Consider the following 12,488-nt stretch of genomic DNA (forward strand, 5'->3'; position numbering starts at 1 on the left):
CCTCATAGTTTTGAGAAAATTATATTTCACAATGGCCCTAATCCTCTTGAGTATGTGAGGTTACACTATTTTTATTTATTTATTTTTTTACAAAAAAATTTATTATTATTAACAATAATAATAATTCCGATTCTCCAATACCTACAATTATTTATTGATTTTTAGTCGGGCCATGACTTTATTATGTGTTTCCGGGGAAGGTAAATAGGAAGCACAAGCGGAAGTTGTTGTCAGTTTGGACGCCTGCTAGCATTAGCCACTGTGGAATATGTGTACTTTGCAGCTTTTGAGTGAGTAAACGTTTAAAAATAACTCTGGAGGAGGCCGTCGCTTTGTTAGAGCTTTATCTGGTTGTAATGATAATCTCCTTTTCCTGGGCTATTTATTTTATATTCGTGTCGAAGCCTTTGATTGGGAAGACTTAGCTAGCCCGGAGGTTAACAGGATGGCTCGATGACAGCCGAAGGGTCTGGCTGAAGATCGGGGAGCAGGCTGTGATCTCTGGGAGCGGAGAGATGGACTTCTCCAAGTTCCTGGATGATGATTTCGATGTGAAGGACTGGGTGAACGGCGCCTTCAAGATGGTGCAGAAGGAGGCTCCGGGGAAGGCGGACACGCATGCAGCAACTCTGGTGATGAAGCTGCAGCTCTTCATCCAGGAGGTCAACAATGCTATCGAGGGTCAGTAACCAGAAAGCAGAACATATTCAAATATTACAACCAAGCAGCAGTGCTTCAGTAAATGTCTTCACTGGCTTTAAACTAGCCGGATGTCTAACATGCCTAACAGGATCTACTCAAGTCATTACTGGATTCTTATAGATTTAATTGTAATGCGTGAAGCTTTCAGGTTTAACAGTAAAAAATTATTTATTAGGGCAGAATAAATTATTTCAGGTTTGAAGAGTCCAGGTATTGTTGTAGAGTGGTTCAGATGCAAAACTAATATGGCTTTCTATTGATCTTTGACAAATGAAATAAAAATTTCACAAACTTTAAATATTCTGAAATTAGAGAAGTAAAAATCTAGTCCAGGTTAAAAGAGTCTAGATGTTGTAGTTTTGGAACTGGGGCTGTTTTAGTCTGGTCCAGATGCATAAAAAAGAGCAAAAATCACCCTTCAATAATTTAATATTTGATCTCATAAATCAAATAAAAGTTTCACAAATAACAATATGAGTTTGAATGAGTGTAAAGTAATTTAGTCCAGGTTTGAAGTGTTTGGGTGCCGAAGTGTGGGTCAGATGTGTGAAAGATGCTGAAATTGCCTTTATTGAAGCCTCACAAATCAAATGAAGGTTTCTCAAATCACATATTTGGTTTTAAGTATCTGAGTATATAGCTCTGACGTGTTTTGAGTTTTGTAGTTTTTAAACTACAGCAGATTAAAGATACTCAGGTTAGTAAAAAATTTGATGGAATTGCTCTTTAATAATTTCTTGAATCAGAAGTCATCTTTAGCTTCATCACTGTCCTTGGACTAGATTTGCTAGAAAAAGGAACTTGTAATATTATTTTTTATTATTATTACTATGGTAGGAATTATACTGAAACTAATGCTAACGCTGTGTCAGACTGTCAGTGGTTTCAACAGCCAGTTTGGTTTATTGTTGTGTATTTTAATGACTCGGCGGCTGTTGGCTGGCTGCTCCTGTGTGCAGAGAGCAGTAATCAGGCGCTGCATAACATGCCCCGGGTTCTGCGGGACGTGGAGGCGCTGAAGCAGGAGGCATCCTTCCTGAAGGAGCAGATGGTTCTCGTCAAGGAGGACATAAAGAAGTTCGAGCAGGACACCGTGCAATCCATGCAGGTGTGTGGCAGCTGCTTTAGAAGAAGGCACACAGCAAGCAGAACATAAAGTTGTTTTGAATAAAGGATGTGGATCTCACACCCACCAGGTCCTGGTGGAGATAGATCAGGTAAAGAGTCGAATGCAGCTGGCCGCTGAGGCTCTGCAGGAGGCGGATAAATGGAGCACCCTGAGCGCAGACATTGAGGAAACCTTCAAAACTCAGGTGAAAAACCGACTTCTGAATGCTGCTTTCACTTAATCATATGGAACTTAATGTGATTAGCTTCCTTCTGTAAATAACAAATGAAAATGGATATAATTAGTGTTTTTGTAGTATTTCATGTGTCAAACTGAAGGTCCAGGGGCCAAATCTACTTTTTTGTGGCCCTCTAGACTCCAGAGGGACACACAAATAAAATCTTCAAAGTGACAGTTGTGCTTAAATATTGTTTCATCAATCAAATTAAAGTAGTTTTTATTTGTATTCTGCCAAATTACATCAACCAGTTCCTGCAATTTTTTTTGCAGAAATTCATGCAAAATCATTTTTTTGTTTTCGGGAATTTTTGCACTAATGCATAATTCTAAATGTTTGCAAAAATTTTCAAAAACTTTGGGTTAGGGTGATGCTAACTTCCACCTGCAGAGGGCAATATTTCTTACTTGTACTCCACTGCTGCCTCAGCTTCACTTGAAGTTACGTTATAGTCAGGTGATCAATACATTACGTTATAGTCAGGTGATCAATATGGCAAGTAACAAAAAGTCACGTTTACTGTCATACATAGGTGGAAATATTGCAAAATTTCTTGCAAATATTTCTAAATTATCACCAGAAAATCACAAAAACAACTGCAAAATCCTGAAAAATGTGAAAAGATTTTCAATATTTAATTTTAAGAAACACTTATTGAATGCAGAGGCAGCTATTAATTTGTTCATTTTATCAGCTGTATATTAATATTAGTTTTCTCATGAAGATTACCGTATTTTCCGCACTATAAGGCGCACCTAAAAACCTTCAATTTTCTCAAAAGCCGAGAGTGCGCCTTATAATCCGGTATGCCTTATATATGGACCGATATTGAGCCACAACAAGTCTCGTAACTACAGTAAACAGCCGCCGACTTCATTTTCCCCCGTAGAAGAAGAAGCGCTCGGTGCACGCTGGGATATATGACTGCGCGAAGCGTGCCGTTTCATTTCCATTTGTGTGTTTGTGTAAAGACCCCAAAATGGCTCCTATTAAGAGACATGCTTACGACGCAGAGTGAACGGAGTTTTCAGAACGCTGGTTTGTAATCTATTAATAAAGTTTGACTGACCTATCTGACTATTTTGTTGATATTCCCTTTAGCGCAGCTCCATCTAATGGATGCATAACGTAACACCAGCCTCTACTGTAGCGTCTATTCTATGTGCCTTATAACGCTGTGCGCCTTATATATGAAAAAAGTTTTAAAATAGGCAATTCATTGAAGGTGCGCCTTATAATGTGGTGCGCCTTATAGTGCGGAAAATACGGTACATGTATTTTATCAATACAGCCTGACTCACTGGCCCTGGAGAACATAAATGAAGTTCAGATGGACTCAGTCATGTCATGTGCTGCTGTGTGTTTTCAGGACCTGGAAGTCATTTCGTCCAAGCTGACTAGCATGCAGAACAGCCTGGCCATGCTGGTGGACACACCGGACTACTCTGAGAAGTGCGTCCACCTGGAGGCGCTGAAGAACCGCCTGGAGGCCATGGCCAGTCCTCAGATAGTGGCGACCTTCAACTCCATGTCTCTAGGTAACGAGCCAGCTCCACCTCCTTCCATCCTCCCCACCACATCATCAGCGACACACACCTTCTCTTCTCCCTGCAGGTCAGGCCAAGGTGTTTGTTAAAGTCTTCACAGAGATCGACAGAATGCCCCAGCTTCTGGCGTACTACTATAAATGTCACAAGGTATGTTGTCCAGTTCAGGACTCGGTGTGATTTATCAGGTTACTAAATCAGGTTTAAGTCAAGTAATCCGACTTATTAGTCAGGTTTACCTGACTAATTTATTCAGTCGGATTTATCAAGATAAATATAACTTGATTTATCAAGTTACTACATCACACCAAGGAATAGGGATGCAAGTTAATGATTAACAAATTAATGTAAAGTTGATCTTATTGGTCGACTACATTGATTGATAATTGGCTATTTTCTTAAAAACCTGAGTTTTTTCTTGTATCAAGGCCGACCGCCTTCCCATAACGAAGGGCTTCACGTTTCATAATATGCTGAATAAAAAAAAACATAATTAAATTTTAACATGTTTAAAAAAAAAGAAAGCATCGTTTAATTTTACCATTATTTTATCAGCTGTATTAAATACTGATTGAATAAACAGAAAATTGTGATTTTCTCACATTAATAAACTTAGATATATTTATAAAATATAACAAAAAACAAGAACCTCTTAGGTTTCTGAATGAAGGAGTAAAATATGTGAATTAATACTTAGTTCCTTGTGAACAAAGACATGTTAATAAGTTAGTACTGTCTGTAGCTTTACTCTCGGAGGAAAGTTAAAAATTCGCTTCAGGAAGTCCATCAATTCATGTCAGCCCTGCTTATTGGCATCAGATTTTTTTCCCATCACGTTACAATTTTTCTCCGTCAACCCCTCCGCTTTGCTGACGTCACATCTTCACCTTCGTAGCACATCACAAATCTTTGAATGAGAAGCTAACGTTGCTCCGCCATATTGCTCGGCTGAATGAGCTGTTAAAATGAAACTTAAGACACTTGTCAATATAAGTGTTTATATTTCAAGACAGGACCGCATGAAGTGCCTTTTACGTCCTGTAACGGGCTCTGTTTGGACTTACATGGTCGCCATTTTGTACCAACTGACTCGCTTAAGGAAAACCAGCGGCGCCCTCTGCTGGATGGCTGCTAAACTACACCATTAAAAACAGGTCTAATAGGACGTTTTTAGTTGAAAGATTTGAACTCATTATAATCTAATAAACCCTTAATGGACAGTTTATTGTAAGTGAATTAATTGTTTGCATCCATCAAGCTAATGATGATTCATGTGGAATAATGTCTGACTTGCTGTCTGCAGGGCCAGTTGGTGAGCATATGGCAGGATCTCTCTCAGAGCGAACTCAGTCTGAATCAGCAGCTGTCTGAGTTCTACGACACTTTACTCTCCACTTGGCACGCACAGGTGCAGTGGAGCAGCCAGGTGAGACCTGCTGCAGCACCAGGATGATTGGTTTGGACTGAGTGATGATTGGTGCTAAACTGTGTGATGCTAAACCGCTCCAGGTGTTTAAGAACCCGTACGAAGTGGTGACGGTTCTGCTGATCCAGACGCTGGGGGCCATGGTGCCGTCCATCCCCGTGTGTCTGAGCAGCGCCATGGAGCGGGCCGCCCAGGAGCAGCGCCTGGACTCCCTGCTAGAACTCCACCAAACCACCTCCACCTTCGGCCACAGCCTGGAGGCGGCCATGTTCCCACACCTGGGTTCGTATAAACGCGGCCTGGACGGCGTCCAGGCGACATTCTCTCATGTCACAGCCACATGCTGCAATTTTATGCCGTGATAAATTGAGAAAAAGTAACTCATAAATGTGAAATAGAGGAAAAATTAAACATTGATTTCATAATTTGGTTTATTAAAATCTCAAAAGTGTGGCATGCATATGTATTCAGCCCCACAAAACACATGAGTTTGATTTAATCTTAAAGTCATATACCAAGACAAGAATGTTTTATTTATTATCAGACATTTATTGGTGCACCTTTAGTTAGATCAAAACATAATCATTGGTTTTTATAATGGCCTATTTAAAGTTTTGTCTGAGAATCTGTGAAAAGACTTGAGAAGTGTTGCAGTCTGATTGAACGTATTTCCAAAGACGAACGGTTCAGAATTTGAATATTATATAAACTTCTGGGAGTTGAATACAGATTCATTCCACACTTTTCATATTTTTAGTTGTAAAATAAATTAAAATATTAAAAATTTTGTCTACTTTGCCCAGGCCTAAATCAATTAAAGCATGATCAATTAAAACAAGCTCAATAATTTCCATTTGCATAATTTAAAACTGGATGAGAAAATCTTCAATCGGGTGCTTTGGCCTCAACTGTCATTTTTTTGAAGGACAATTTTGTTTACATTTTATTGTAAGTTTGTTGTTTTGTTTATTTATTTTGCATATTTAAAATATCTTCCAGTTCCTGTGTTAAATGTTTGTTAGAATTAAACGTTTATTGATCTTTGAGAATGTGTTTTTGCATTATTATTATGCCATTACCTTTTATATTAAATATTGTCAAAACAACAACACTATTGTTTTACCGCAATAACTTCTGGGACATTTTATCATGCAGTAACATTTATTATTTTGACAGGTTCCATTAAAATCTCAATCCACAGTCCTTGTCAAACTGTAAGTTAAAGTGTTGTGAATATTTTATACAGGTGAGAATAACCTGCTGAAGGTGAACGAACTGGTCTGTGCTCTCTACGACCCGTACAAGTCCTACCAGCTGCAGTACGGCGAGCTGGAAGAGGCGTTCCTCCTCATCCAGATCAGCGCTGTTCCTCTGGTTAGACCGCCTCTCATCCGCAGCAGAACTACCAGATAACCAGCCATTTCTCTGTAACGATCCGGGTTCTTTCTGTCGTGTTCAGGAACACGGGGAGGTAATCGACTGCGTGGAGGAGCTGAGCCACTCTGTGGGGAAGTTATTTGGCCTGGCGAGTGGCGCCGTGGAGCGCTGCGTCCGACTGACCGATGGGCTCGCCGTGTGCGGCCTGCTCAGAGCTCTCAAAGCCCTCTTCACCAAGTAAAGACTCTTTTCTCATTTCCAGCTTAAATTAGGGCTGAGCGATCAATCTATTTGATCATTAATCAAGTTTTCAGTTTTTGAAGATTTAAATTTTGGAAAATCTGTTTTGTTTTTGTGTTTATTTTTCACCTATGCGGTCCTTGGGTTTCCATAGTTCAAAGTGATGTCAGCACGCCATGGGCGGCCATCTTGTTTGACATGCCTGTTATACAGCTTCTGTTTATTTACACTTTGAATTCTACAATAAAATATTACAGTTAACTACAATTTATTTTTGTTTAGAAGTTATAATATTACATGAAAACAGTTGTAGTACTACAGGAATAAAGTTGTATGACAAGGTTTTAATATTACCAGAATATTAAAACCTAATAAAGTAATATTAGATATTACTTTATTAGGAGAATGAAGTAGTAATTTTATGAGAACACAAACACAAAAAAATAATTCTTATTAAAACGACTTTTTTCTCATAATTTTAAAATGTTCTTCTAGTAAAATTGCGACTTCATTTTGCTAATGTTGTGACTTTTAATGTTTTTGTAATTAAACTAAATTCTTTGTAGACTGCCCTTAATAAAAGCCACTTTTTGAGAATGTTTTCTATCATTTGAAATTTCTTTCTTAGAAAAGAAAGCAAGAAAAAAAATCTATTAAAATCGGACCTGGTTTGAAAAAAATCAGAGATTTTATTTCTAAGTCATGTCACCCAGCCCTAATTTGAATTTATATCAAACATATTCCTCGGAATAACCGTATTATTCCTTTAAAAACTCAGGTATGTGTCGGACTTCTCTACAACGCTCCAGTCGATCAGGAAGAAATGCAGACTTGAGGAAACACCAAGTTCCTCTGCTTTCCAGGAGGACTGGACCGCCTTCCAGAACTCAGTCCGGTGAGTTTGCTTTTAAAACAAAGTTAATCCAACAACTTGGAAACAATTCATCAATTTACTTGTCGATAAATTGTTTATTCTGTTAAAATTTGCTTAAATCAATAATAACGTCACTTAAGCCTCCTTTCAGTGTTGGGTTAGGGTTAGCAGCAAACAGCTCCAAACAGCAGAGGGCGCCGCTGGTCGATATTGAATCAAAGATGCCAGAACGGGAAAGAGAAAGGATCCAAATAGGATCCGGTTTGGGATGTAAAGTGAACTTTATGTGGTTTGGTTTGAAACATGAACACTCGATAAACTCTTTAATAACTGTGCGTGACGGAGCGACGCCAATTTCTCATACAGAAATGTCTGACGTGCTACGAAAGTGAGGCTGTGTTGAGCGGAGGCATAACAGAAAAATATAAGCAAGGTTGTTGTTTTTTTTCGGTAAGAACACCCACAGACAGAACTTCTGTATGTTCATTGTGGATCAAGTGTTTCATATATTTAAATATTTTTATTTTTCTATTCAGCAACCGATTCCTATTTTGTTATATTTTATAAATGTAAGTTTATTAATGTTAGAAAACGAGAATTTTCTGTTTATACAGTCAGTACTTAACACAAAAAATGATGTTAAAAGTTTATTGTTTATTTAAATTCTGCATTCAGCAATAAAATGGCTGCTTATCAGTTAGTCGATCGATAAAATGAAGTTTAGATAAACTCATTAATTGGTAACTTGCATTTGTCTTTACAGGATCATCGCCACATGTGGAGAATTGCTGCGACAGTGCGGGGCTTTTGAGCAGCAGCTGTCAAACAAGTGAGAAACGTATTTCCTTTCATCTGTTTTTATTTATTTTCTCAAATAGTACCCAGTTTCAGTTTTTAAGAGTCAAAAAAAATAATAACAAATCCTGCTTATGATCATTGCCTCCCACAGGATCCTGGGCACAGCGGGTAAGTACTTATCAGAGTCTTACAGCCCACGCAGCTTGGCCGGCATCCAGGAGGCCAGCTCCACAGAAAGGAAAAACGCCACTAAAAACCCCTGGCAGGAGTACAACTACCTCCAGAGGGGCAACGTGGCCGAATACAACAACCTGATGGAGATCCTGTTCTCACTGAAGGTAGGACGCAGGTTGTAGTCAGCATTGAGTGTCTTGCTGCTGATCTTCTGGTAAATAACGACGGTGGTGTTGCAGGAAAAAGGCACAGGGAACTCCAGCCTGCTGGCTGAACCCAGAGCAGCTCTGACCAGGCTCAACCAGCAGGCCAACCAGCTGGCCTTCGACTCCGTCTTCCTGCAGATCAAACACCAGCTCTGCCTCGTCTCCAAGATGGAGGTGAGTACGTGTCGGGTTTCCACATGATTTGATTTCAGGTGTTATTGGGTATAATTTTAGCTCCTTAGTGTTGTGGGAGATTTACTTTGGCGTGCTGGGTGTCCCGTTTCTTTAAGTCTGGCCTCGTGCTTGCTCTGGTTTAGAGTCAGGACGCTTCTGCTATTGGAGAGAGCTACACTGAAGACCTGCCTACTTTCAGCCTGTCACCACAGGAGTACATCACAAACGTAAGTTTATGTTTTCATTTAAAACTTTCTTTGATTCAAAGTTTATTTAATTTCAAAGAGATTTCAGTACAAGGTAAAATAAAGTTTATCACATCACAACTAGTCCTGTCATGATAACAAATTTTGCTGGGCGATAAATTGTTCCAGAAGCTATTGCGATAAATTTCCATAAATAAGGTAATTATTAATCTCAGAAATTTTCTAGCAAAAACAAGGAAATGTGAGCTTGAAAAGTGGAAAAAATTGCAAGAAGAAATTTTAAGGTTGATTTCAGAAATTTTCTTGAAAAAATCATGGAAAATTTTGAGTTTGAAACGTTGAAATTCAGCTAGAGAAAACTCTGAAATTTTGATCTCAATCTCAGAAATTTTCCAGGAAATTTTAAAAAGTCTAAAATTAAAAAAAAAAAAAACATTTGTAGAAAATTTCAGATTTTTTTGGCCAAAATCACTAAAAACTGAGGGAATTGATTGATGTAATGTAGCAGTGAATAGATAAAACTTGCTTTGATTTGATGGATAAAATATTATTTTAGCACACAACTCTTACCATAAATGTTCGATTTATGTCTCACTGGAGTAAAAAGCTCTGGCAGGCAGGTTTTTGTTTATCCGGCTCTAACGACACTCTTTCCTCTCCACAGATTGGACAGTACCTCATGTCTCTGCCTCTCCACCTGGAGCCCTTTGTGACCCAGGAGGACCCGGCACTAGACATGGCCTTACATGCTGGGAAGCTGCCTTTCCCTCCAGAGCAAGGTGCTTCACCACTTCCACTAATTCATCCTCATTTTAATATTCTCTACTGCTCCATATCTACATGACGAGATGGTTTCACCAGATCTTAATAACTCTATCAAAGCTTTTCTCTTATTAAAACAATGTTTAAAACAATGCAATTTCATGACTTTCTTCTGGTAATATAATGATGTTGGTCTCACAATTTAAAAAAAGGATCTTAGTTTACATTCAGAGTCTATGTGGATGCGTATTGAGAGCATGCGTGGTAGCATGCTGCAGCTGTGTGGTTAAAGCATTTCAAATGTTTTGAGCGTTCGACGCTGGAGTTCAAAAATCTGAACTTTTGCCTCTGGATGCAGAGCATCAACCAATCAGAGAGACACTGCTATGTAACGTAGTGGCCTGTAGGTGGTGTCCTGCTAGGAGAAAGGACTAGCAGGACATCAAACTGGGCTCGGGTGAGATGGCGCTCATGGCGACCTTTGTCAGCGCCCAGCTAGCTTGTGAAACTCACAACACCTCTGAATTATCTGGTAAATTCAAACACGTGCCTGACAGCGACATTTTGTTGATTTCAGTAAATAAAACCTCGATACTCAGTATTTGATTCTCCATTGTTCAAAGTAACCAGGAGAGGGAGAAAAGGCGAGAGGCTCCAACGCTCGTCGGGCCGTTATCAGCTGTCCCCGTTGTTTGTTCAATAGAGACTGAACATAAAATGTTCAACAAACAAAGACATCTGAGCCGCCATTATGATTGCAGAAGCTTTCACTACATAATAATTTGGTTCCACTTTCTTAATTTTATGCATCATTGTATAAACAGACCGGCACCGGAAAACAATGGCTTGTCCCAACGCAAGTGTAGAGCGATTCTGACGCACGTCTAGAGCAAAATGTCAAGCGTCTGATTTCAAAGTGCAAACGCATCCAACTCGAAGCGATTTTTAAGTGTGAAACGCGTTCGGTGTGAACGCGGCATCGTCGTACTCCATCGCAGGTCTGCAGCAGTAACAAAAACTTTTCCCCTTGTTGTCTCAGGCGATGACCTTCCTGAGTTGGACAACACAGCAGACTACTGGCTGGGCTCCATCGCCAGGGCAACCATGCAGACCTACTGCGACGCCATTTTGCTCATCCCCCATCTCTCCCCTCATTCCACCAAACAGCTGGCCACAGATATCGGTACGGAGACCAGGAAAGCCCTTCAGCTTCTGTTGGTTCTGTCGTTGTGTGTGCAATCATTTGAGTTTGTCTCCCTCAGAGTATCTGAGCAACGTGATGGACGCTCTGGGCCTGCAGCCGTCCCGCACGCTGCAGCACATCGTCACTCTGCTGAGAGCCAAACCTGAAGACTACCGGCAGACGGCCAAGCTGCTGCCGCGCCGCCTGGCGTCCAGCCTGGCCGCGCTGCGCGCCATCGACTACTAGCCCTTCTGACGGACTCCCACCGCAGGAAGAGATGTGAATAACGACTGTTTTACATGTTACGCTTCTTTGATTCGGTCTTTTCTGTGATCATTCTCTTTGTGTTTTGCAGCATTTTGGATTTTTGTTCAATTTGGGGCAGAAGAAACTGAAATCAGAATGTTTTCAACATTCTTTCCCAAGTTTTACCGGTAAATCGGCCTTCAGTTTAAGCCAAAATCTGATACATATATATTCATATTTTTGCCTAATTTATGCATTTATAAGAGAGTAAATTCTCTATGATCCATATATCTAATTAACTATTCCATACTGATAATTAATCTGGGCGATGAAGCTATTCAGAGGAGGTATTTCTGTTTTGTTTTTTATTAAGTCAGTCTTATGTTTTGCTAAAACATAGAGTATATATTTCGGTTTTGTTTGGGCTGACTCATGATTGTCTATTTTGGATAGCAAGGGTTTTTTTGTATTGTGAAAATCTGTATTATAAAAATCTGATGACAATATAATGGAGCCTTGGTGTGTGTGATTATTTTTACAAGCTTAATGCAGACCTTAATGTGTTTCAATGTTTTTATAACTGCTGGAAAATCTGTGTGTACAGAGGTGGGAAAAAGTATCTGCCTACCTGGGCTTATGTAAAAATATTTCTCCACTTTAAGTCTCAGATTAAACTTTATTAATTCCAATTTAATATTTTTAGTCCCAGTCCTTTTATGAACATCTAAGTCTAAATCTCTGCAGGCCTAAGTTAAGGTCAAAGTTCAGAATTCAAGAATAAAACAAACTGTGCTGCAATTAAATATTAAAACTAATAAAGAAACTGCTCATCTCAAAAATAACTGTTTTATAGAAGACCTCTGCGGAGGGAAAACTCACATCAGAGTGTGCAAAATTCAACTTTTCTCATTTATATACATGAATTAGAGCATATATATTTAAAGTTTATCCTAAATGTATTTTTTAAAAGTTTTTAAAAGTTTTAAATTTGTATGAATATTTCATAATTTAATATTAATTTGATTGAAGTAATTCCACAAAGCGTCAACCTTCAAATGACTGTTACTTTTTTATTTTCACCTTAAATGATCAATAAAGTATCTTGGGGTTTACATAACTTTTACAGTTACAGTAACTTTTAGGAAAAGTGACTTTAGTTACTCTGTACTTTTAATTTTCATTTTACAAATTTTGTTATGAAGTATCGCTAATCTTGAGTTAAATTTC

At 39.0% G+C, this 12,488-nt stretch overlaps 1 protein-coding gene across 2 annotated transcripts; it reads left to right on the top strand.

Annotated features, from left to right (window-relative positions):
- Positions 1 to 189: 189 nt before the first annotated feature.
- On the top strand, positions 190 to 11,774 carry cog7 (component of oligomeric golgi complex 7). Of its 2 annotated transcripts, XM_032575236.1 has the most exons (18): positions 190 to 290; positions 405 to 681; positions 1,662 to 1,810; positions 1,899 to 2,015; positions 3,418 to 3,586; positions 3,663 to 3,745; positions 4,899 to 5,021; positions 5,105 to 5,303; positions 6,268 to 6,395; positions 6,481 to 6,635; positions 7,417 to 7,533; positions 8,276 to 8,341; positions 8,462 to 8,648; positions 8,724 to 8,864; positions 9,008 to 9,091; positions 9,735 to 9,849; positions 10,872 to 11,015; positions 11,095 to 11,774. In XM_032575236.1, exons 2-18 carry the CDS (start codon positions 516 to 518, stop codon positions 11,259 to 11,261), a joined length of 2,310 nt encoding a protein of 769 aa, XP_032431127.1. In that variant the 5' UTR covers positions 190 to 290; positions 405 to 515; the 3' UTR covers positions 11,262 to 11,774. The 2 variants fall into 2 exon arrangements, with proteins under 2 accessions (XP_032431127.1, XP_032431126.1); XM_032575235.1 differs by having other exon boundaries at positions 199 to 681.
- Positions 11,775 to 12,488: the final 714 nt, after the last annotated feature.

This window comes from Xiphophorus hellerii, chromosome 10 (assembly GCF_003331165.1).
Source record: "Xiphophorus hellerii strain 12219 chromosome 10, Xiphophorus_hellerii-4.1, whole genome shotgun sequence".
Lineage (NCBI taxonomy): Eukaryota > Metazoa > Chordata > Actinopteri > Cyprinodontiformes > Poeciliidae > Xiphophorus > Xiphophorus hellerii.

What these genes read in the sequence shown, in the direction of transcription:
- cog7 (XM_032575236.1), top strand. Translation starts at nt 516, where the DNA reads ATGGACTTCTCCAAGTTCCTGGATGATGATTTCGATGTGAAGGACTGG. An exon ending in GGCCATGTTCCCACACCTGG is followed by an intron (nt 5,304 to 6,267) that starts GTTCGTATAAAC and finishes TATTTTATACAG; the next exon opens with GTGAGAATAACCTGCTGAAG. An exon ending in CACAGGAGTACATCACAAAC is followed by an intron (nt 9,092 to 9,734) that starts GTAAGTTTATGT and finishes TCCTCTCCACAG; the next exon opens with ATTGGACAGTACCTCATGTC.